Source organism: Sparus aurata, chromosome 20 (assembly GCF_900880675.1).
Source record: "Sparus aurata chromosome 20, fSpaAur1.1, whole genome shotgun sequence".
NCBI lineage: Eukaryota > Metazoa > Chordata > Actinopteri > Spariformes > Sparidae > Sparus > Sparus aurata.
Genome location: NC_044206.1, coordinates 16,591,337 through 16,617,038, shown reverse-complemented (window position 1 = coordinate 16,617,038; position 25,702 = coordinate 16,591,337). Strand labels below are relative to the sequence as shown.

Below are 25,702 nucleotides of genomic sequence, written 5' to 3'. Positions count from 1 at the left end.
TGGTTATCGCTCTGCCAACCGAGATCTTTTCCATGGTGTAAATAATGATTTTTTTCTTTTTTTAAATAGATCAACCAAAAATAGAAATCTTGGGGAAACACTGAATCCTTGCCGTGTTGTGTTGTGGCATTAAATGGTGAAATTAAAAAATGCAGTTAATGGCACAAAATATTGGCTACTCGCAGCTTCAGTCTAAAAATAATGGCATTAGTCTTCAAAAAACTCATATCTGATGAGCCCCTTGTGAGTGTGTGTGGGTGGGTGAGCAGTGTGGACAGCAGAATGTATCTAAACAGAGGAAGATAGATAGACAGCGAAAGGGCCACTGCTGTTTGTCCATTCATCTCAGGTGTACGTGGAAGAGCTCAACAGTGACAGCTCATCCATCAGCCAGGGGGGCACTACTGAGCCTCCTGGAACCGGACCAAAAACCATCTCTATCCATCATGCATCACTTCCCCTCTCTTCTCTCCTCCTCGGTCTCATATTTTTGTCTGCGCGTCTTGTAGAACATTCAGTCTTTCTGGGTAGGTTTACATCTTGCAGGTGTTGACAAGTGGCCAAAGCTCGGCTCGCACGAAAAAGACTGAACATGGAAAGACGGCCCAGGAGGACGTAAAAAGTGACAAGTGACTAACTTGACGACACGTGAGCACAAAGACGGTGTGGCACGAGACAAAAGTGAGCGGTGATGGAGTGAAACAAAAAGGAGAATGACTATGAGAGTGTGTGAGGAACATGTGTGTGTATATGACGACGGGAGAGAGCGAGAGCAAGGTAAGCAGCGACACAGCAGCTGTCGACCTAATTCCTTCTTAACGCAGTGCTTGTGCTCTGATTAAGAAAGCGATCTGGCCTTTAATTTCCTCCTGACACCGGCTAATGCTCTGTATCTCAATCGCCTTTCCCTAGCTCTTCCTCTCACGACGGCTTCACGGCAGCCTGCGTCGGCCCGAGTCCAACCCGACCTAAGAAGTGTCAGGGACACATGACACAACAAGAACTTTACAGAAATCAAAACGATTTTACACACGAGTCCAGTATTCTGTGAGCACAGGGAAGACAAATCGTCTGATGACATAACCTGGACCGAAGTCAAAACTGAACACAGATGGCCTTATGCATCAGAGAAGAATGTGTTGTCATGGTGAAGGAAATTATGGGGGGAACATACACGAAATAAAGGGTAATATTTCCTTACGGCAATTATCCCAACATATTTTAGTCTTGATAACAAAAAGTGTCAAGGCAATAGCAGAGTGTTGGCATGACAGATAACAACATCTCATCAACATCATCAGGTTCAGACAACTGAATAAAGACAGACAACCTGATAACAGACCGACCTGACAGATGTAAAATATCAGGAAAAAAAACAGACATTGGGCATCGTTTTTAGAGATAGACGAGTTCACGATTATCTTTACCTCTATCTATTCACCCAACTATTATCTTCTTCCAAGAATGGCAGGACTGACCAAAAGTTGTTAATTTAAAACTGATATTATGGGTCAATCAGAAGTTGCTAAATTTGTTATTCATTAGAAAATGGTTAACATAAAAGCCTAATGTGTCGAACACACTGGCCCTACGCTTCCAAATTATTGTGTAATTACCCTTCTAGCTTCAAGTCTTGTATGGCCCTTCTATTGCAGTCATTGCGAGAACAGTCCAAGTTTTATAAACTTGAATGAAAAAACTTCTTACACAACTTATCGACACATTTTGTTGTAGTCGCTCAACCTCAATCGTTTTGTTTCGTGGAGTCAATCATTGTGGACGACAACCATCGCGACATGCTCCAAGGGTTTTTTTTTTCCCCAGGACAAATCTGAGGCGTTAAAAGAGAAGAGGCAAACAAATTAATGCATTCGGAATAGAAAAGTCAGTAACGCCAGAGAGGGTAGTTGCATGTCCCTTACCCCACAAAGCCAATCGTCTGCTTCATCACAGCCAAACCAGGAAGCATTTCAGCCAATCGTATTGTTGCACTGATGTGATTCACAAACGTATCAACAGATCTGATACAGCTGCAGACAGAAGAGGAGAATAAAGGATCACCGGTTGAGCTGAGGTGATTCAAAGATTTGGTGTCATGAAACTGTACGCACGCACAGAAGAAGTATCACATTTTGGGGAAAACAGCCTTTTAAACTAGATTTTGGGGCAAAGTCATCAAACTTTTTAAGCTGTTTTTATCAGATTTGACTGGTGATTCTATATATGCAGTCTTTGGGTCTTCAAAGTGGAGTTCTGGCTCTCTCCCCTTTCATTGAGATAGGGGCCTGAAATAACTGCCCAGGGACGTTGCCAAGATGGCTGCAGAGTTATAAAACTTGCCTAAAAAGGACTTGGACAAACTCTACGTTGAACAATCGGAGCCCAGAACGCTCTTCTTCGCTTAACCACCATACACGATGAAGCAAAGAAGACATACACTGTTGGTGCTTTGAGAAAAACCTCACTGTCTTATTTTACTTTTTAGGCTTCTCCAAATTCAAGACAGCCGGCACCATGCACACCGCTTCAGATGGAAGTCGGTCCCTATAGCAACTCCTTTCCCAACACGTCATTGGTGTTGTGAAAGATGGTGACTAACGTGTAGTCTGTCATGTCTTTTCGCCAAGTCAGAGCAAGACTTACTTTAATCGCTTAAAAGACAAAAATGTAGTGTGGTCTTGAATGAGGCCTTAACCATCTCATGCAGGGGGGATAGTTTGTGTTTCTAAGTGTGTGAGTAGAATTAAGTAAAACTTTGGCAAGAAATTCACAGTCATCGTCTGGTTATCAGTGTCGAACGATTAGCTAGTGTCCTCTGAATGTGTCTTGCACCAATCACCCACAGCCAGACATAAATCATAGTGTGGGTGGGCACACAGAAAATACTTTAGAAACAAACCCATTCTGGACCTCGAAAGTCTCAAATTCTTGCGAAAAAAGACCACTGAAAAACCAACAGTACTTCACACCACAGTGAGTAAACTCTGCCGCAAGTACGGTACTTCCTATACCACCTCGACCCCAACCACAGCTATAGCCACTCCAACAGCAAGTGTAAAGTGTCAGGTATTAAACCTTTGTTTCTCGCCACTTGATCCCAAGAACATTGTTCATTGCACACACACTCAGAGAGGACACGACTACTCGCAACTCTACTGTGTCAAGCAAATTCAGGGCTAGAAAACACGCTGGTCAGTGGACAACTGACCAGAACTAGGACAACAAATAAGGAAACAGAAAGTTAACAATAAATAGAACAAAATGAGCAAAAAGGGACAGTTCTATCCTTCATCCAGCAGAACAGGGCACTGCTCCGTCACGGACAGGGAGGTCTCGTCCTGTTAATACGGAGGAGGGACTCTGTAGTCCAACAGGTCGATATGGTCTGCTGATACGTCAGACCACCTTCTCAATTTATGTTCCCGCACATTTTTGCATCCTCGAATGAATGCTAAGGATCGGATCATGTCTTGGCCAACAAGAAAAAAAACTGGAAGCTCACAAATTTGCCAGAGAAACTGCTCTTCGTGTCCAAGTCTGTAGCAGGGCTCCTTTGTGGAATATGTCATGTTGTGCTGTATGTTTCTGGTACTACACTAGATATCACAGATTGATTTCTTCATTGTGTTAATATGTGAAATGAGCTGTTTTAGACTGGTTTGGAAATTAAAAAAAAAACTGCAGACTGTGTCTCTGGTGCTTGAAAGCAAGGAGGGATGTGAACACTAAGAAATAGAGGGAAAATGGCATGACATCACACATGGCCCTGGTTAAAAATACAGGGGCTCCTGTCTCCCTTTGGATCACTGGTTGCACTGGTGCACAGTAACACATTTTAATCTAAATGCGCAAATTAGAAAAATGTTTTTCTTAATTTAAAGGAGCACTACATTATTTTGGGGAGGAAATTTTAACCAAAAGAGAAATATCTTCATCGACTGACACTACAGTGTTCTGCTGACCTTATTTTCCTCTGAGAACAGATTCCTTAATCAGTTATTTATTAATACATATTAACAATATTTTGTATATATTTCTTTTATGTGAATATTCTGCTGACTCTGCACCATTGCAACCAATGTTTTGTCGTACCTGCCTGATTATTGGGTGCATGAAGTATCGAACTAAAGGACTCACCGTGTCTCACGCATCCTATAATTTGAGCGAGGATACCCAAATACGCAAAGTAACTGCCTTTGGAGTGACAGTGAGATTAAAAAACAGGAAAACTACATCAAACTAATCCCATTTTGAGAGCTAAAACATAAAGGAATGGTAGAAAATGCACTTGAAATGCACCTGTTCAATGCATAAAGCAATATTCTGAACACTGAAATGCGTTTTTGTGATGAAAGGGATAAAACTGTTGTGATTATGCAGCAATAAAGGGAATGGAGTGTATCATAATCATCTCATTTAACCTATGAGACTGAGTGACAGCAAAACTGAAAAACAGGAAAAATATGACAAATGAATACCATTTTTAGAGGTAAAACATAAAGGAACGGTACAAAACTCTTTTGAAATGCACCTGTTTAACTCATAAAGCAACGCTTAGAACATGTAGAATGCATTTTGTGATGAATAAGGTAAAACTTGTGTGATTTCACAGTAATAAAAGCAATAAAAGCGTCTCGCCTAACCTAGAAAATAATGTTCTGGCTGACACGCGCATGAAACAAAAGTATTGCACTGAGACTCAACTCTTCCAAACTGGAACAGACCGGAGCATCGACAGCATGCAGGTTTGTTGATTTTGACATTTTTTTCCTTTTGTTTTCTTTCAAAGTCGGCAGAATAAACACTCAGCTTATACGCTGTGGACCCAGGATTTATGTTGGAGGCAACACAATTATAAGAGTGGCAACAAAACCCACGGCAAACATGAGGTGTGTGTGCTTGGCGGGCGCGCACGCAGACACGCAGATGCGCGTGGCATTCGGACCGCCATGTGGAGTGTATGTGAGAGAGGTGGCGTTGCTAGGAGCACCAGGTTGTGTGCAGACAGTGGTAACAGAGTAGAGACGGCGGCGGCAGCAGCAGCCTGGCAGTGGAGAAGAAAGGAGTGGAGCAATGCCAAGAAGATTCCCCCTGAGAGAGTGTAGGAAGGGGAGAAAGAGACAGACTGAAAGAGAGGGCACGCTGATATGATCATGTGAATGGTATAGGAACAATTTAGCAAGATAAACATTTGAGGGGGTTGGTATTACTTGGAAATAACTCCAAAAAGGTCATTAAAGAGCCCCCCCCCCCCCAAAAAAAAAATAATGCACTAATTTCAGCTTTTAGGGATGGCATGGATGCAAGAAAATGGTGATGATGGAACAGCAGGAGGGGGGGGAAGACGGGTTTGCAAGGTTGACTGGAGGGATGAGAAGGAGAAAGGAGAGCGATGGAGTCAATCTGTTGGGGCTCATGTTCGCCGTCCCTCCTCGTGTCACCCATCCGTCAGATAAACTGTTAGCCTATTTCCAACCTAGCCCACGTCACTTCCTCACCTCGGCGCGTCGCCCCGCTGCGCCTCTCCCTTGTTTTCTATTTGTTGTCTCCTTTTTTCCAATTTCTCTCCTGTGCTCTTCCTTTCCCTTATTTTGTCTTTAAACGGGGAGTCGTGTGAACAGGCTATGCAAATGAGATGGTTATTACCCCACTGCTCATCAAGCCGCGCAGAGGAGACATTAATAGGCTGATGAATATGCATGTGAATTTGTTAATTAAGTTAATTATTCTGCTGAAAATGCATTCGTCTTCCAAGGACATCTTCCCCAGGATTTCAACCTGCTCCACTCATTAGTCATGCGATATTTCATACACAGAGTGAGAAGGAGAGAGGGGAGGCAGACAGTGGGAGGGAGAACGGAGGGGAGAGGAGGCAACGCTGTTTTTGGGAAAGTGGGTGCCGTGAACAGTTGGGTTCGTAAAAGTATGGGGTAAAAATAATGTATCTTAATGTCATCAGCGCTCGCAATGGGAAGCGCGGTAACTACCCATAATAGCAAACCACATCCTGGTTTCCAGATATGGCACATTATTCCCAAAGAGTCCTAGCTGGAGTTTATACTTTCAGAGTTTTCAGCATCTTTTTTTTTTTTTTTTTTTTTTGTCTGTGCCTTCTTCTACCTCACTGGTTACTTCTCCCTAATTGCTTATTAAAACCCTCTTAAATGAACTTTTTGTGCCAACTTTCCAACACATTAATTAATTGTTGTAGCCAATTAAGTGCCGTTGTGCAAATGAGCCTCATCACAAATGGTCCTATAGGGCCGACCCCTCCTTTCTCTCTCCCTCTCCCTCTGTCACCCGCTCTCGCCTCCCTCTTACCACCCTCCCAGCTAGTCTTCCCAGCTGCCCTTGCACTTCAAGGCACTCGGTGCCAAAGAAGCAGAAACTGTGTCCTGATAATGCTTCACTGTTTTCTGGACCGTTTCCAGCCTCCGGGGCTCACTGATCTCAAACTTGTACGAAAGGTGCAAAGCAAACGGCTCGTGCTATTCCTTTTGTTTGGCACGTTCCTTACAAGGCTCGGCTTAATGGAACCGCAACGAGACAAAACCATATAGCAAACCCGTTATTTGCGTTGTGTCGGTGGATTTTGTCTGGTAGCCACGCAGGCATGTATGCATCAAATAGGCTGTCTTTTTATTCACAGCAGGTAAAATGTGAGTTCACCTAGAGAGACGGTGAAAAAAGGAGGGTAGTCAACTTCAAAGCTCTCAATAAGGTTGCCAAGCTGTTCACACGTCTCCATCCCCTGTGTTAAAACTGGAAACACGCAGAGGAAATGTGGTACGTGTGTTTGCAGAGACGTTACACAGGCATCTCCTCCAACAAGACAAGATTCCGACAATATGAAGAGAACAATCGGTTTGACGTATATTCGAGTATGTATGCATCTATGCCCAGTATGTAGGTGCTTATACATTATCAACAATATCGTCCATATAGTGTTTTTATCTCAGTGCGCATATGAACATTTTGTAAACGACTCTCTTTTCTTTTTTCTTTGAGGGCTAGACAATATATTCATAATATATATCATTACTGTGATATGGGACTATTTATCATCTTGGATTTGTCTTTTCCCGGATTTAAAGGCTGCATCACAGTAAAGTGATGTCATTTTCTGAACTAACCACCGACTGTTCTGCTTGTTCTAGTACTCGTCATTATCCATTAAGTCATGATATCCACATTACTGATGATTAATGATCAGAAATGTCACTGGTGTTGATTTCTTGTGAAAGCATCAATAGTCATCCCATCCCTGGTCCCAGCATTTATGAAGTGATTCGTACTGTATATCTCGTTATAGCCAAAAAAATATATAATTTTAAGGCAATGTCGCTCAGCCCTAATATACTGAGCCTAAACTGCTATGTTGCATATCTAGAGCTCACAAGGTAAACAGATTAATTGGTCACATTATCTCGACATTTGTTATTTTGTGATAAAGACATTAAAATACGATTGTTTTCTCTGAACACCTTCTGAGAAACACAGCCTGTTTTCTTTGGGAAAACAACATTTGTTTATTGACATAAATACCTCACGATCTCGAGGAAATACATTTAACTTGTTATAACGGGAAAACGGAAGCGAAGGAAATCACGTTATTTCCTCGGTTTTCCTGCAATAACATTGTTTTTTTTCCCCTTTTTGTTGTAGAATTGAATCTTGACTCTTAGGGCTTCGGTACTAATAAACACAAATATGAATTCACAGTTTCTTTCTTTCTTTCTTTCTTTATTTCTGTCTTTCTTTTGCAAACTGAGCTCTGTTTGTTTTGGTGTTGGCCATCCACTTCATCTTTACATAAGATAAGGTTCACAGATTTCATACGGCATGTATGGCACAACATTTAGTAGACATATCGGTCTAAATTTTGGTGAAACATTTCCAAAGCCACAGACGAGAGAGCACTAGGAATGTCAAAAGATTGGGCAAGATAGCCTTTCTGGTCAATGTGATAACCTCTAACCCACCTTTTTGAGAGTTTTTTTAGTCTTTAGTTGAACTAATGTTAACATTTATACATCAGGATGTTAACAACATGCAGTGACACCTCTTTCAGAATAGGGGGCTGAACTTTCTTTTCTCCCCCCCCCCCGTGTCTGGCTCCGTCCACTCCGCTGCCATTCGGACGTGGCACTGATACACCCACCAGGAGGATTAGGGAAGGTTTAGCAGCCGTGCCAGCCCCGCTCCCCGTGCCACCCCTTCCCTCGGCACAGAGGGGGGTCCCGCTTGGCATGGCAAGGTGAACTAGCCTCTGATTGATGGGCATGGTTTCAGCCCGCTACTGTGCTCCCCAAGGCCTGTGCCTCCCTTTCCTTTCTCCTACTGCTGTCTTGGCAGCGGTGCCCACCTCCTCTTCCATGCCAGGCAGCCAGCTAAAGCTCCTGGTGGGCACATCAATTACATAGCGGCACCTCCCCTCTTTTCTCATGTCTATCTGCGGGTCTGTCTACTGTCTCAGACGATGCCAATCTGCTCCCTCTCCATCTCCACTGCTGTCTATAGCTATCTCCTGTGTGTTAGTGTGTGCGTGCGTGTGTATGTGTGTGTGTTTTTTTCATGTTCACAAATATATCTTTGCATATGCACAAATGCACATGTATTCATGCACACACTCCTGCTCCCTCTCTCAGGCAGGTCACAATGGTTGGTGGGAAAATCCTCCCCAGAGAGCACTCATTGCCACAGGCTCAGCTGTACAATAGGCTCAGGTGTGTGTGCACGCCTGTGTGTGTGTGTGTGTGGTTGCCTGCTCAGCGCATGGCTGCCTTTTGCTGTTTAAAAATGTCTTTATCTACTGCTTAATTATCTATTGCTTCATGTGACTGCTTTATAAATGAGAGGCGCCTAAAAAAAAAAAAAAGGTAGGTAGGCCTACAAATCGCAGGAAAAAGGAATCACCATGTTAAAACCGCATTATTCTGTCTCTGGAGTCGATTAACATGAATATTTCAATCTTCATTTGGATTTTTGGCTATTAGTTTCTCTTGGCAAATCATGAATCATTTACTTACGGCGATCGGACGCCATCTGGAGTTCTCATCAGACATTGTCTTTTATTTGAAGCTGTCAAGTCAAAGGGAATCGAGTTTCACATGAGAAGGGATGAAGGCACGGGGCATGCTCCTCCTTAAATGATGCTAGCAAAATAATCAGAAATAAAGATGCTAACAAATTTGAAAAAACAGTCTTCACCCTGCTTTTTTATATGAAAAATTGTGTCCGACTAAAATAAATGGACAGCTGAATAACACTACAAAAATACTCGTGTGGAGCTAGAGATGAAGTTAATTATACCTGAGCTCAACTAAAGTGTGAAGTGGAGGCAAATGATGAACGGGAACAGGGTGCCTCGCTCACCTTGGTTACGGGTGTGGTACAGTACGGAAGCCCGGATGGCGAAGCGCGGAAACCGAAGCGGGGAAACTGAAACGGCAACCACCGGGCGACAATGGCGGCGGGGCCTGGTGTTGCTATGCAGAGCGGTAGCCCTGCGAGAGAGCTCTCTCTCTCGGTCCAACAAGCAGGGAGTCAAACTCATGGAGATCGGATTAAACCCGAAGAGGCAACAGGTAAGAACACGACCCGAGCTTTAAGTTTGTTTCGCGTACTGATTTTTTGTTGTTAAAATTATGTGGTTCACGACTGAGGCTAACGGCGGCTAACAGCTAACTTTGCAGACCGACAAGCGTTTTGTACGTTAGCGTAAAGTACTTACTTTAAAGTATGTTAATGACATGCTCGGTGTTTATGCTTATACTTGTTTGGTTGAAATTATGTCACACACACTTGTGAAACGCGAGTTGTTGGCACCGGGCTGGGTGTTGTGTTTGGGAGAGTTACGTTAGCAGCTAGCTCCAAGCTGATAGTTAACGTTAGCAGCTCGCTAACATCAACTTTGTTCATGACCATTCAGAGGTCTCTTAAAAGTAATTTACTGTCACCTTATAATTGTTCTCTATTCTGACAGCAGTGTTGAACAAAAAAACAGTCGACGTCGGCTGAGATGCCCGGAGTAAACTAAGAAGTTGTAGCACTGTGTTCGCTCACAATGACAGATTATGATAACAATACACTAGCCTCCGTTTTGTTGAAACCTTCTGTATTTTTGAGATAGTGTGGTGTGTCCTGATATGCCAGTTTTTTCGGGAAGACGTGTTACTTGCTTTATCGTTTGCAGGCAATTGTCATTGATGTCCCTAGTAATCTTAGTTTTCAGGGATGCTGGTAGGATATTAACATGAACTGGAATATCTGTGCAGACCTGGTGCGTCTGATGTGGTACATTTCACTCAAGACAAATATTGAGTAAACTGTCATGATTTATTGTTTATCTTATCGACCCTAAATATACAGTACTTTGTAAAAAAAACAAAAAAAAAACATGTCTGATGATCTTACTAACTAGGTTATGTGTATTTTTTCTAAAGGTGAATACATCAACAAAAAACAAAAGAAACTTCTTCATATAGAACATACATAAAATATGAACCCATGTCATCAGACTGTTGGTCAGTTCTTTATTTTATCTCAATGTTGGTCAAAATAGCTCATATGGATGATGAATGGGCAGGCACTCAGTTACAGTGTTGTTGGTATGGCGTGATTAGATCATCTATAGAGGTGTTGGGAAGATATTTTAAACCTGTAAACGTCAAAAGTAATGATTAAACGTTTTCAAGTCAGGGTGTTCAGGTTGACATTCTTTTATATGTTTTAAAAGGCAAATTGCTGGAATCTGCATTTAGCCCTGCACACAGATCATAACCCATATTCAAGCAACAATTTGTAAGTTTATGGAGAAAGATAGTTGATTGTTAAGTCTCGTTTTTTCGATGGGGACTTGTGTCTGTCGGCAACCCAAAGCGTCAGTATTTAACAAACTGGGGACGAGACTCAACAATCAAATATCTTTCTTCATGAAGTTACATATTGTTGCTGAAGGACTGAGAATTAGAACATTGGATTTGTATAACTTGTGTTTTTGTTGTTTCCACCTTTTTTCAGAGGCAGAGAAGCAGAATCGTATGGCAGCCCTGCTGGAGAGGCTCCATGCCAAACACAATGCTTCACGGCCATGGCAGGAGACCTGCAAAGTTGTGCGTCAGGCCATGGTGAGGAAGAGTCATCCTTTTCTGAGAGAAAACCCATCTGTTTGAATTATAAAAAGAAGCACCTCTTTAAACCTGTCACAGGTTTCAATATTGTAGATTGCCTGAAGGTCTGTAACAGATGCTGCGGTCAGACCTCAACTGATGAGGCAAAATTTAACAGACAGCAAGCAGGGCAAGATAAAACACATAGGTTTGCAAGAACAAGCTGTTAAAAGAGTTTGCATTATCTCGAGAACCCACAGGAGAGTCTCCCTACCGACCTATTCTTTATAAATTTAAGGCAATTAATCACTTAATTGCACTAACTACTACTTGGAGAACTTACCTGCTGGGCCGGTGAAACTATAGTAGTGACATTTAAATGTCTTACCCAACGTGTTGACTAAGCCAATTAAAAGCCAACCTTAACATCAGATCTTGTAGATAAAGCACTTTTATCTTCCAACTATTATCTAATTTCTCAATTTATCTTCACCACTGTGTCCCAGGAGAAACGCGGTGTGATGAATGCAGCGGGTCACCAGCTTCTGCTCACCTGCTTGGAGACCCTGCAGAGAGCGCTGAAAGGTGAGACTGTCAATTCAAAGGACAGAAACACAGGGGAGAGCAGGGCACATTTTTCCATCAGAATGTGTTACTTTTCGTCACAAGACAGGGGAAACTCAACTGTAATTACACTGAAATGAACTCCTGAACATTCAAAATTTGTCTTGAAGACAAAAAGTGCCAGTGGTACTGACAAGTCTGCTGTAGGGGATACTAATTATATAGAAGAATTTTCTTACAACCAATCGTCAATTGACGTTCCACTTAGATATTAAAGTGATTTTAGATATTAAAGTAAACAATTGTGCAACAATTTTATAGCTTGGTCTTAAAATTTCCCGTTCTCCTCTCCCTTCTTTTTCAGTCTCATCTTTGCCTTCCATGACAGATCGTCTAGAATCCATCGCTCGGCAAAACATGTGAGTTCTTCCTCTTTCGATCATGTTGTCTCACCCTCTTACCTGGTCTCTCCAAACGATGACTGGCTCCAAAGTTCAATTCAAAATACAGGAAATAGAGACTGATGGAGGATGTAACGTGTTCAGGGTGATGATTTTGGGATTATTTTTTTATAACTCACCTAGAAATGAGAGAAAGACACACACTAATGGTTCATACAAAGTCTATAAATGTTGGAAAATTCTGAATTTTAACTGTCAGGTTTTCAAGGTTAGGAATATGCTTATTATTATTATATTACAATATTATCCTTATTCGTCTGTTGTTTTCTGGCATCAAGATTAATAAATTAATTATTTTCTAAATATACAGTTACAGTTAATAAATTGTAAATAGCTGGTAAAATGAACCAAATAACAATTTTGTTGGTATACATGTTTAAAATGACAAGATTAAAACAAATTAATCTTTTTTGTGTTCTTTTTCCTCTTTTTTCCCCCCATGTTTTGAACAGGCTGGGCTCTCACCTCAGCCCATCAGGCACAGAGTGTTACATTACATCAGACATGTTTTATGTTGAGGTGCAGCTGGACACCAACGGCCAGCTAGTGGATGTCAAGGTGGCTCATCAGGGAGAAAATCCCACGGTTAGTTTACTGTCACTTCCATATGGCCCCTTAATTCAAATGGTTCTCCAAAAGATGCTTACTACCCTTCTTATCTGTAATTAATTCCATTCATGTATCTAGGTGAAAACTTCCTCAGAAGTGTTTTTTTTTTTAATTTAGCTTTTCTTTATTTGTTTGTCACAGAGTTGTCCTGAGCTGATTCAGCATCTAAGGTGAGAAGAAAAACACACACTTCACGCTAGGCTCTCATATGATAAGCCATAGTATAGTGTAGGTTTCTTTTGGGTGTTTTGTTGAATAATGCATAATGGTCTAAATCGTGTATCCTCCTACTTCACATCAGGGAGAAGAACTTTGAAGAATTTTCCAAACATCTGAAGGGACTGGTAGAATTGTACAAGCTCCCTGGGGACAAGTAAGTTGACCTGTGAATGACAAAACAATACTTTTCCTCAATTACTTTTGTGTTGTGGATCCAAACTAAAATACATTTACCAATAAGAAGTTTTCATTCATACTTTTAAGTACAATTGACTGCTTCAAATGGGCAAAGACATTGAAGACAGAAATGCCACATGACCCCTATGATTGTTATTGTTGTCATATTGTCTTATTTTTCTTAATTTCTGTGTTCCAGTAAGCTGAAAACCAAGATGTATATTGCCCTACAGTCGTTGGAGCTTGATCTCACCAAGATGATGCACATGTTTAGGTAAATTGACAGAATCTCTGTTTGTACTTTGTAGTTTATACTTAGTAGAATCAGGGTTATTATATTATGCTAATGCTGATGAAGCTTAAAGTTGAGTGGATTTTAGAAATAATGATCTCAATATTCAATTAGTGTAGAGCTAGTGACAGAGGCCTTTCATCTCCTGGTTAGTAGTTTAATCCAGTGTATGAAAAAGATGTAACATAAGCAGGTTTGACATTTTATTATTTAAGCTGCATTGTGATCATTCAGTTTAATTCTGCAACATATCATTGTACCTGGTGTATTTAGTTTGACTTGTTGAATGAATTGATAATTAAGAGTAAAAACCCAGAAGTGTCTGCATCCGTAATGCAATGATTTTTGATTGATTGTGTGTTTTCTAGGTTAGCAACCAATGCTAATACAGTGGAGACTATTCTTCATGGCAGTGTGGGCTTGTTGACTGCCAGGAGTGGTGGCCATCTTGTTACTCTTCAGTGTTATGTGTCTCCTTACGACATATTTGAGGAGGGAACCGGTTCACAGCTCAACTTAACAGACAACAATGGTAAGTGGACAAAAGAAGTGGTTGAATTAACAAATGTACATTTACCACTGGCCATAGGATTTGCGGAAGGACTGTGACTAACATTGTGGACACTTTACAGTTCCACGTTCTCTGGGTGTCAGTGTTTCTGTGACAATTGAGGGAACCTCTGCCGTCTACAAGCTCCCAATCGCTCCACTGATCACTGGATCCCACCCAGTGGACAACAAGGGGTAAGAAAGTGCTTTCCTTTTTTTATCAGGGAACTTGACACAAAATCTCAGTAAAATATATAAGCATGCAAAAAAAAAGACACAAGCACTTTTTGGCATAATTATGCAGTCATCTGTGGTTTATTTTAGTATTCCACTGCAGCGAAAGGAGAGAGATGGCTGATTAATTTATTTTTGTTCTATTCCAGGACGCCTTCCTTTTCCACTGTGACCAACTCCAACTGTGTGGACCTGCCAGCTTGTTTTTTCCTCAAGATGAACTGCCCCATGCCTTTCTCACTGTCCTTTATTCAGAGGCTGGGCAATGCTACTTGTGAGAACATTTCAAGTCTTAAATATCTACTGAAAGGACCGTGCTCATTTGTTTGATAATTTGGGCTTCAACCTCTCTTAATTTATTTTCACAGCGATCCCGGTGTTTGAGAGCTCACCCAGCCTCTCACCTCTCTACCAGTTAATTGTCCAGAGCCAGCTGCAGGTCCTGGAGGAGGGCGTCTCCACGCCACCGCCATCCCACAACATGCACTTTTATTCTGTGAGCAGTAATTTCTTGTCATCAATGACTTCTGATTGTGCTTTGATGTTAATGAAAGGGAAATCATTGACTAACTAAAGAAAAAAAAAAAGTCCACTAACCTATTGATTGTTTTGCCATACCATTGATTGTTTGTAAAAGAAATCCAATGCCTTTATGCTTTCACAGGTATTGCCAGATCAGGCACACTGTTATTTTCTAAATGGTGATGCCCCAGTGCAAGATGGTCATTCTCTTCAAGGAGCACTGGTTTCAAAGATCCCCTTCCGCCACCCAGCACAAGTGCCACTTTTGTTGGATATCATCCGGCACCAGGCAGCCTATAACAACTTGATAGGAAGCTGTGTGAGACGAACCTCTATCAAAGAAGGCAAGTAACTGGCATCTGGCATCTGGCTTGCTGTATTTGTCAATCAACTATATTCACTTTTTTTGTGTCTGATGTATTAAATTACATATGACAAGTTTGGCATCTTTGCTTTTGTGCCCTCAGACAGTGCAGGTCTGCTACAGTTTGAAGTATGTCCTCTTACCGACTCGAGTTTCAGCGTCTCTTTCCAGCATCCAGTGAATGAGTCATTAGTCTGTGGTGAGTGCTCGCTTTTACAAAATCTCAGTAATCCAGCGTGCGTTGATAATACTTAAATCTTTTGCTTATCTGAGTTCCATGTCCTTTCTGAAATCCTTCCTGTAGTTGTCATGGAAGTTATTGACTCCAGACAGGTGTCCTGCAAGCTATATAAAGGACTGTCGGATGCTCTGATCTGCACTGATGAATTCATAACCAAAGTGGTCCAGAGGTAAGATTACCAATTCCTTTTGAATGCATAAATGCCAACAGTATCTTTTTTATGCTGATTGTTTCCTCCTCCTCATAGATGCATGTCCATCCCTGTAACCATGCGGGCGATTCGGAGGAAAGCAGAGACCATCCAGGCAGACACTCCAGCCCTCTCACTAATAGCACAGACAGTGGAGATCATGGTGAAGAATAACCTGCCACCCTCTGGTAGTCCCTCCTACATGACAGGCATGGCAGCAGGCGATGGAACTAACCCTATGGGAATGCCTGGGCTCACAGGGGGCAACACACCTACTGGAGGAGGACCGTCTGGGGGACCTAATTTTGCAGGTCCAATTACTTCTCTGTTTGGGATGTCCCGAACAGAGAGGCAATCCCAAGAAGGAGGGTGTCCAACTCAAGGAGGGCAGGCTGGACAGCAACAGCTTCAGCAGCAACATCAGCAACAACAGCAGGCTGGTCAAGGCCACGCAGATGACTATAACAAAGTCACCCAGAATCCCATACTGACAAGTCTTTTACAGATAACTGGAAGTGTGGGTTCAAGTCCCAGCTCCCAGAATGCACCACAACCCCACCAAACTCCACCCCCAACATCCTCCCCTGCCAGCAACACCAAAAATCACCCTATGTTGATGAACTTGTTGAAGGACAACCCCACACAAGATTTTGCCACACTGTATGGTTCTAGTCCATTAGAGAGGCAGAACTCTTCATCAGGCTCTCCACGGACAGACAGCATGGGTGGAACCTGCCCTGGAGGTAACCCCAAGGGGAAGAAGAAGCGCCCGCGGGTGCCTGAAAAGGGTGCCATGTTGCCCGGTACTACAGCAGGTGGTGGAGGTGGTGGTTTAGGTATGAAATCGCAACAGGGATCTTCGATGCCGCAGCACCACCAGCACCACCAAGTCACACATGAGGATGACTTCCATCGTGAGCTCCTCTCAATGGATGTGGATGCATCTCAAAATTCTATCTTTGATGTTAACCTGACTGGTGATGGCCTAGACACACCTCATAGCATCACTCCAGCACCTAGCCAATGTGGAACACCACCCTCTGGCCCCAGCATGCCTTATCCACAGTCTCATGTCCAGCCTCAGCAACAGCAACCGCCAGGTGCTGTACCACCTCGTATGGTCCGTCTCTCTAGCTCCGATAGTATCGGACCTGATATCACAGAAATCTTGTCCGATTTGCCCGAGCAGACAGGCAAAGGAAGCCATGGGCAGCATCCCATGGGCAGTGGTGGGGATGATGGAGGCCCACTGGGTACCCCAATCCGTGACTCCTCCAGCTCAGGTCAGGGCAGCGCAGTGTTTGACTCGGCAGACATTTTCAATACCAACAGCAATGAGAATCCTTTTACTGATGCTGCTGATCTGATTGCTGAGGCAGCTGCAACAGCGGCCACTCCCACCAGCGACTCTTCTTCCACAAACTTCTTCCCTGATGCTGCTGACTTCAACCCTGACCTTCTGACCTCAGGCGGTGGCTTCTCCCAGAACTACTTTGATGACAGCTCTCCAAGTGCTGATGGAGACCTTGACCTGGTGAAGGGTTTTGGGGGAAGTAGCCAGCAGAATACCCCATCTGGAACACCTCAGAATCCCACTCCACATGGACAGAGCACCCCAGAGCCCACACTGAAGGACCCTTTTGATATGGGGATAGTTTTTGGAGGTAACAGTGGTGGTGGTAAACCACTTCTGGGGCAAGCTCCTGATCTGGGAGACACACATGGGGGAGGGTCCCAGAGCCCCCTTATAATGGGGCTCGGAGGAGCCTGCAGTGACTTTAAAAATACAGAACCCAAAGTTAAACAGCAACAGGGACTTATGCGGCCAAAGGATGAAAATGGGGGTAGCGGAGGAAGCAGTTCTGGGACAGGGATGGGGAGCAGTTCAACAGAGGGTAAACAAGTGAAACGTAGCAGGACCCCATCCAGTGAGGGAAAGTCTAAAGAAAAGCCTCCCAAACGCAAAAAGCTAGACCCAGATGGGAAGTCCCCCTCTCATAGCTCAGGGGGACGACCATATACACCTCCTAGTGGTGGCTCAGGCTCTGGAGGAAGCATAAGTGGAGGAGGTTCCAAGTCTCCTGGTAGTTCAGGACGATCCCAAACACCACCCGGTGGTGCTACACCCCCAATTCCCAAAATTACTATTCAAATTGCAAAAGGGACTATAACTGGCGGAAAAACATCTTCCCATAGTGGCTACACCTCAAGCAGCTCAGCCACAAGCAGCACAGGTGGAGCAGGGGGAACCAGCAGCAGCAAAAGCCATCATTCCCACTCCTCTTCCTCTGGGAAGATCAAGTCTAAGGAGGGCTCCACGACACAAGGCAACAGCTCCAAGCCAGGGAGTGCCGGAATAGGCGGTGGAGGTGGGCCATCCCAGTCTAAAGGCTCCTCCCAAGGAATGGGTGTTGGCAAACCAGGATCCTCCCCAATCACCAAACATGGGCTGTCAGGACCTGGAGGTAGTGGGAGTGGAATAGGAAGTGGTAGTAAAGTAAAGACTCAGGGGGGCAAGCCTTCAGGGTCTCTTATGAATCCCAACATTAAGCCTAATATCTCCCCTTCTCATTCCCGCTCCAGTAGCTCTGGTGACAAATTGTCCTCCCCTATGAAAATGCAGCAGTCCCAGGTTCCAGGAACCCCTCCTTCATCCAAGGCAAAATCGCCAATGGGTTCAGGAGGTGGCAGCTCTGGAGGATCCAAGTCTTCCTCTGGTGGAGGCATGGGCTCCCAGAAGCCAATGGGTGGGGGCTCCTCCTCTGGTTCTTCATCTTCCTCCTCATCTTCAAGCTCTTCCTCCTCCTCTGGTTCAATGAACTTCTCAGGGGGCTCTCAGTCTCAGTATGGGAGTGGTGGAGGTGGAAGTGGAGGAGGAGCAGGGGGAGGAAGCGGAGGTGGAGGCAGTGGTGGAGGGGGAGGAAGTGGGGGTGGCGGAGGGGCTGGTCAGAACAATGCAAATAATCCCAATGCCAAAGGGAAGTCTCCCAGTCGGAACAAGAAACCCTCACTTACAGCAGTCATAGACAAACTTAAGAGTGTAGGTGGAGGAGGAGTGGGTGAGGACGGATGTGAGGTTGGACCTCCCGTAGGGGGAACTGGTTCAGGATCTGCTCCTGGTGGTGGTGGTCCTGGAAATGTTCCCAGCAGTGGGTCTTCAAACATAGGTCCTTCCAAGCATGCCTCGTCCTCCCAAAGCGGGGATTATAAACGTGAGAAGTCGGATAAAGAGGCTAAAGCTAAAGTGTCTGTTTCAGGGGGGAACAGTGGGGATAAAAAGCTGATGGACCCAAAAACAGGAGGGGTGAGTACGACTGGTCTGGCCAAAATTATTATTAGCAAACCTGATGGCGGCTCACCAAGCATCAAAGCAAAAGTTACCCTTCAGAAAGCTGTGGACGGATCTGGTGAGTCTATGCGTCCCCAGATTTCTAGCCTCAAGGCTTCCCCCCTCTTTAGTGGCTCTACTCCCAAGCATGACCGCTCCTCCCCGAGCCACAGCCGCTCACCAGGATACACACCACTCAACCATGACAGTGAGAGCGAGTCGGGCAGCAGCTCAGTGGCCGAGAAGTCCCACCAGAACAGCCCCAGCTCAGACGACGACCAGACCATTCGTCCTCTTCCCCCCCAGGACTACATGAGCTCAATTCCCCTCAGCTCTGGGGAGAAACACAAGAAGCACAAGAAGGAGAAGAAGAAGCAGAAAGAGAGGGAGCGGGAGAGGGACCGAGACCGCGATCGAGACAGGGACAAAGAGAAAAAGAAATCATCTATGTCTATGGGGCCATCCTCCCATCCAATAAAAGCAGACAGTTGGTCGCGGTCACCTATCTCAGCTTCGGATTCATCCTTGTCCATGATGGGTTCAGAGCGTCCACCCCGGCCCAGTCCAATATATATGAGGAATGAGGATGATGACCTTATGGACTCAGCCCTGACTGGCAACCTTTGATTTTAATAAGAGAGCCTCTTCATTTGACTCCATTCTCATTTTCTCACACGTTTTTTAACATATGCCTTTTTACATACAAATAAACCTCTATTTATTTAACTCAAGCCACAAATTGGAACTGGATACAAGAACATTGTCGCACCTTGTGCTGTTAAAGCTGTATTTTACTGTCATATTTTACTGTCTAAGTATCAGCATATGACATCTGGAAATGGAAATGCCAGTTTTAGACAAATGTGGTTGCTTCACTTTCATCCAAATCCACCCCAGACGACAGACTTCCTCAAACTTTATTAAGGAAAGGTCTTTATACAGTATATTTTCAGAGAAATGGACTTTTTTTTTTCTTTGTCATTTCATTTTTCTTTTCGAATTTATTAAATCTGCTGTTCATATGTCATTGTTGTTAAAACAGACAAGACTGGCACTATACTGTATGTTGTCAAAATAAGTATCTGTTTAAAAAAAACAAAGTATTGTAAAGCAAGAAGGGTACAGTGTTGAGTTGCCTTTTTTTCCAGATACAACTGGGGATTTTTAGATTTTGATACATTTTAAACTGTTGATGTGTAAATTAGTGTAGGTAATAAAAAAAAAAAGACTGAAAGTGATGGTGATGCTGAGAGGATGTGAGGATGTGATATGCTGGTACATTTTTAACTGTAAAGGTTTGGAAGCTTGAAATAAAGATTTCACTTCTCGGAGAACTTCACTTGTCACATTTCTGCCTTTTGAGTTTCTGTCAAGCAAGATAAAAAGCACCAGTAGCATCCCTCATAGTAAGATCGATTGTCCACATTAATTAAAGGTAAATGTAAATATCTGTAAGTGGTGCTTATTTATAATCATTTAACATTTAACTTTAAATGTTGAATGAATAGTTGAAGATGTCATGATGAGTTGATAGCTCAGCAGCAAATAAACACTAGATGGCAGCAGTGAATCAGGCTGCCTGTCCTGTGTGTGTGTGTGTGTGTGTGTGTGTGTGTGTGTGTGTGTAATGAGTTACACACTCCCAGGGGCAATGCATAGAGGTTAAATGAAATTTCACAGCTTTATTCACAGATATTACAGAAGAAGATTTGTGAAATCATGACGCAACCAGAGGGACTGAAAAAGCCAACAGCCACAGTTGCACATAACAGATCAGTTAGGATGGTCACCAGGAATGTCAGACTGCATGTCGTATCAATGAAAAGGAGCAAATAAGATACTGTTACAAATGTAGCTCAGCTGTAAAGGAGGTCTGGTCTCAGCACAAACCTGACAACCTGAGAAAAGAAGATAAATTGTTTGGTATGAAATCCTTTTTTATGTTTTTATTTAGATATGTTCAGATAGTTTGTCAATTCAGGGAACTTGGGCCTACAGAAGCCCTGAGAGTCAGGTAAAAACAAATTGAGGAACTGAGATCAAACTTTTTTTCAGGTAGCTGTTAAGTCATAAACACAAAAGAATCAAATAATTTAGAAAATGGATCATCTGAATTTTATTTTTCTGTCACTTGCCTCGCAAGTACCATTTTGCATTTTAACACAATAGGTGTTTGCTTTTGGCCTGTGGGCCACCATTTAGTTTCATTAAAACATGATCAATGAATCAGACTGGTCACAACTCAAGATAAACCAATGAGGGTATGGTGGATGTATTAAGTGACATGTAACCTTATGAGACACAGATATGTAATAATTGGTAATATGACTTCATGTGGCCACTAAAACACCCAGCCTGGCTGGTGAGCACCTGACGCAGGCATTATTAAACATCTCGGCATGGCTTGAGTTATCCCACCTAACTCTTAATGTAAAAAAAACAGTGTCCATTTGCTTCTCCACGCGTAGCAGGCCTGATCATGAAGTATTTCAGGTCAGGATTAAGGAGGAAATCACTAAAGTAGTGAATGAGGTGAAGTACTTAGGTATCATTTTAAATTTGACAGTCAGGTTAAGTACATCTGTAACAAGGTCAAACCAAATCTTAACTGTTTTCGTTTTATCAGAAGGAACCTGTCACACCAAGCTGCAAAACTATACATGCATGCTATGATTCTTTCTCATTTATCATACTGCATCACATCGTGGTCACAGGCTTCCACAACCACTATGAAACCCATAGTCTCCATATATAAGCAAGCAATAAAAATCATGGACCAAAAACCAATGAAATGGCATCACTGCCGCATCTTAAGGAAACACAACCTTCTCACTTTTGAAAATTTTATTAACCTCAGTATTTTAAGATTTGTTTTTAAATGTTTAAATAATCATGTGTGTCAACACTGTTTTCTGAAGTGGCCATCAGGCGTCAGAGCTCTCACAGAGCGACCACACGAGCATCCACTTGTGGTGATTGTCTCATCCCACTACGCAAGACTTCTTTAGGCCAGTCTGCTCTCTCTGTAAAGGGGGCCAAACTCTGGAACTCTCTGCCCACTGAGTTAAAACTAGAGACCAATAGTAAAGCTTTTAACAAAGGAATCAAACAGTGGCTAAAATCTAATCAACAGTGCACACATGAATAGTTCTTAACTGGTTTACTGCTTGCTCATATTGCCTTTGCTCTGTTGCCTTTTATGTCCCTTATTTGAAACTTGCTTGTATTTCTTTGATATCTTTTTTCTCTCGTTTTGTTGCTGTTTTTTTTTTTTTTTTTTTTTCTCCTATCTTTGCCTGTTTTTTTTCTTTTTCCACTCTTATTATTTTAATTGCCCTATTTTCTAACTGCTCTATCTTCTCAAAAGCTGCCTATGGACAAGTGTTGTGAATTAGCACTTGTGCTAAAACACTTAAACAATGCATATGGTTTGTCCAATGTAATTGCTATGTCCATCTCAAATAAACATTTAAAAAAAAACAACTCCTTTTTATCAAATGATTCAAAGACTTATTGTTTCATGTGTACCTTGTAGAGGAATAGAAACAAGACACACAATGCACGCATGGAGCTTGTGAGCCCTTAAAACAAAAAAATGTGTATGTGACCCCTGATTACAGCCTGCAAATGTCTTCTGGTTCTGCAAGAGATTTTATGCCTTTGCATTGTGAGGATCACTTTCACAAATTCACAAGACAATGAGCAAATATTAGGAAAACATTGCAGAAGACGCGCAAATTGATGTAGCACAGGGACATATTTTCTGCTTTCTTGACTGGTTATGCTGTTTCTTTTAAATGTATAGAAAATGCCAACAGAACATTGTAGTAAATCAATAAAATATATTCCTGTGTTCCAAGCTTTCTGTCCCAAGTGACACAATGTGCCACCAAAGGAGACTCCAAGGCTGATCTTTCCTCCAGTGCTGCTGACCGGGCTGTTTTTCTTTTTCCCAAAAGCCCCCTGCTGAAGTGCTTAGCTGACACAAATGTATGCTGTGTCTTTATATTTAAAACAATCTCTTATTATGGAGTCCATTGCTTTGAAGAAACTTGACACTCAGCTCAAATGGCACCAGTGCATCATCCAACGTGTGCACTTTAATGGGCAGCAGCTTGCTCAGGGCGGCTGCTTAGCAGTTGGTTGGCTTTCTTGTTCCTGTCAGTGTCCCAAAGAGCCCAGCTGAAGGGCTCCCAAGGGAGGTCATCTAACCCTTTGTGCTGTATATGTACCGATTCGCCCTAAGGATGGATGCTGGAAAGTGTCATATTCAGCTAAATACCACACAACATCAGTGCAGGGGGTTACTTGAATGTCGTCACTGCCTTTGTAATTTAATCTCTGTCCTTGTGAAAATACACGTCTTCCTGCTATTGAGCTGCAGCAAAACCTGCTCCTCACCTGAGTCAGCTTTTTAAAAATCTTACTCGCTTTCTTCTTATTGACAGCTACTCTACTTCCTTATTTTTTCATTATTGTGAGAAATATTAATTGCTTTTTGTTATTTGTTCCTCTTCTGTTCAAAACACAAAATGTATAGACGAACTGAAGATATAACTCTTCCAGGATGCTTCAAACTGGGCTTGCATATGTGATAAATGTTTTTTTTTTAAATGGTATATAAACCACACAGACAAATAGCTGTTGTTGTTTTTCTTGTTATATTGTCATTATGATCTGACAGTAGAATACGATACAGGTCAGCTGTGTAAAAATCCACTGTCTGTGTGTCCACCCAGTGGCCCTAATCTGATTTGCAAGAATCCACCGCTCCTGGATCAATACAACCGATCAGAGCCAAGGGGTGTGTCTGAGAAGTGTCAATCATGCGCGTACATACCCTGCAGCCCCCCTCCCCCACGCAGGCGTGTCTGCTCTTACCTGGTCAGATACCTTCATGCCCAAACTGTTAAACAATGGCGGAGAACAGACAACAACAACAGAGCTGAAAGATGCCCCTTCATTGCCCACAGCAAAGAGAAGAAATAAGAAGACTGATGAAGAAAATCAGTGTGAAAAACAAGAATTGTACCGAGCCAGAGAGAAAGCGTCATTTCAGAGGTGGAGGGAGCTGCGGGATTTGTAAGGACTTTTCTGCTGGACAAGTAAGGAGCCCTGCTTTGATATATGTTTCACTCTGTGTTTTAACCACAAGGCTATGGTGGCAGAAGTTACAGCAATACTCGCAATAGTGCATATGGCAGTAACATGTTGCAGTCAAGCTACGTAGCTTGTTGGTAAATGTAGCATGTTAGCTTGTATGCCAACTCCGGTGTTTAGCTTTGTCTTTATGGCCACTGGTTAGCAAAAGTGACTTTTAAGTGACCGGGCAGCTAGTTTGTGTTCAGTACGCTCTTAAGTGGTTGAATTGGTTTAGAGAAATAATGTTACTCGTGCTTCAGAAAGGCAGCATGGCAAAAATATTGCACTGGGTAATAATTCCTGGTAACTCCGTCAACTGGGATGTGAGGAATATTGTTTGAATTATGATTTCTACAGTGACTCGGCACTCCTCATTGTAATTTAGGTGTATTGATCAGAAATAGAACAATCAGGGCTTATTTTGTTGTTGTTATTTTGAATGCGACATCTTGGTTATCTTATGTGAAGGCATCATTCATTTATGTTAGATGGGAGATTCCCCATGCATTTGATGGAAAGTTGCCATTTGTTGTTTCCATCAATGCTGATCAGAGTTGGAGCCGATGAATACTGCGGAGTCACTTAACCCAGGAATGAATGCTGATTGTATCTGTTCTCACTGAAGACAAAGCCAGATGATTTTTGTCCAGTGTGTGAGGTGTATTAGGGTAAGAATAGAACCTGACAGGTTGCCAAAAAGGCATATCTTGGATCCATTGGCAAAAAAATGAAATGTTGATCAAGCACCAAAGATCCCCTCCCAGAAACCCTGTAGTTTACCGCCCTGCCAAGAGGAATTTAGGAAAGAGCCCTCGACTTGACTTCATCTGAAACAAAGGAAGAGAGACATTTAATATATATCACGAAAAAGATTCTCATTACACCAAATAAGGTTTATATGTTACATGGGATATGCTCGGTACATTTTATGTCCCTTTCTTTGCGTCCTGTAAAGTTATATTGTTTATCTTTGGGGCTAATTTGACCGTGCTGTGTATAAGGTCCTAACAACACCAATCACAGATATATAGCACATACACATGTACTGTATTACATGTCTCACAGCTTGGGGACCCCACGTTGTGTCATTTCGATTCAGTATAACAGTGATTAAACAATCTTAAAGGTGCACTATGTAGTTTGGGGGCAGAAATCTTCATCAGATGTTCATTGACTGATTTTTAATGTCTGAGCAAACCAAATAAACAAACTCAAACTCCCTTCGCAATTTAATTTCTTATTTTCTGAGCTTGTATCATAACCTCTTTATTATTGTAAATATTAAAATTCTGGGTTTGAATTTATTTTCCTAAAGTATATCGTGCCCCTTTTATTACGTTTTTCTTAAAGAGTGGGTGTCGAAGAGCTCAAACAGAACACTGGGGTTAGTAAGAGAAGCCAGCTTCAGAAGCTCACTTCACCCTCTGCAGTTCATCCTGCTAGTAGACACAAGCCAATTCTCACGATTGTGCATGAGTAGGATGCAGCAGCTCGCATTAAGATCTAAACTCCAAGCTGAATCAATTATTCACATGAAGGTTTGAGTTTGTCAGCTTCATTCAGCCACACGAGTAGACTGATGTCAGCAGAAAAGGCCTTGGGGGGAGAAAAGTACGAAAGAGGGAGAGGGACTCTCTCTGTAAATGCCATTATACTGTCATGATATATATGATTTGACTTTGGTACCTTTGAATAGGAG

At 42.6% G+C, this 25,702-nt stretch overlaps 1 protein-coding gene and 1 long non-coding RNA gene across 2 annotated transcripts; one reads left to right on the top strand and one right to left on the bottom strand.

Annotated features, from left to right (window-relative positions):
* Positions 1 to 1,472: 1,472 nt before the first annotated feature.
* LOC115571016 (uncharacterized) lies at positions 1,473 to 9,121 on the bottom strand. The gene is made up of 3 exons (XR_003981860.1): positions 9,030 to 9,121; positions 1,923 to 2,030; positions 1,473 to 1,831 (listed from the first exon to the last, which is right to left on the bottom strand). It is a non-coding gene; the product is annotated as an uncharacterized LOC115571016 (long non-coding RNA).
* A 168-nt stretch (positions 9,122 to 9,289) lies between these two features.
* Positions 9,290 to 20,195, top strand: med1 (mediator complex subunit 1). The gene is made up of 16 exons (XM_030399991.1): positions 9,290 to 9,587; positions 11,023 to 11,129; positions 11,618 to 11,696; positions 12,040 to 12,094; positions 12,589 to 12,721; positions 12,887 to 12,915; positions 13,047 to 13,118; positions 13,341 to 13,415; positions 13,802 to 13,965; positions 14,066 to 14,177; positions 14,366 to 14,490; positions 14,585 to 14,712; positions 14,881 to 15,082; positions 15,206 to 15,301; positions 15,407 to 15,512; positions 15,591 to 20,195. Exons 1-16 carry the CDS (start codon positions 9,467 to 9,469, stop codon positions 19,486 to 19,488), a joined length of 5,502 nt encoding a protein of 1,833 aa, XP_030255851.1. The 5' UTR covers positions 9,290 to 9,466; the 3' UTR covers positions 19,489 to 20,195.
* The last annotated feature ends 5,507 nt before the right edge of the window (positions 20,196 to 25,702 follow it).

What these genes read in the sequence shown, in the direction of transcription:
- med1 (XM_030399991.1), top strand. Translation starts at nt 9,467, where the DNA reads ATGGCGGCGGGGCCTGGTGTTGCTATGCAGAGCGGTAGCCCTGCGAGA. An exon ending in TAAACCCGAAGAGGCAACAG is followed by an intron (nt 9,588 to 11,022) that starts GTAAGAACACGA and finishes ACCTTTTTTCAG; the next exon opens with AGGCAGAGAAGCAGAATCGT. An exon ending in TCCATCGCTCGGCAAAACAT is followed by an intron (nt 12,095 to 12,588) that starts GTGAGTTCTTCC and finishes TGTTTTGAACAG; the next exon opens with GCTGGGCTCTCACCTCAGCC.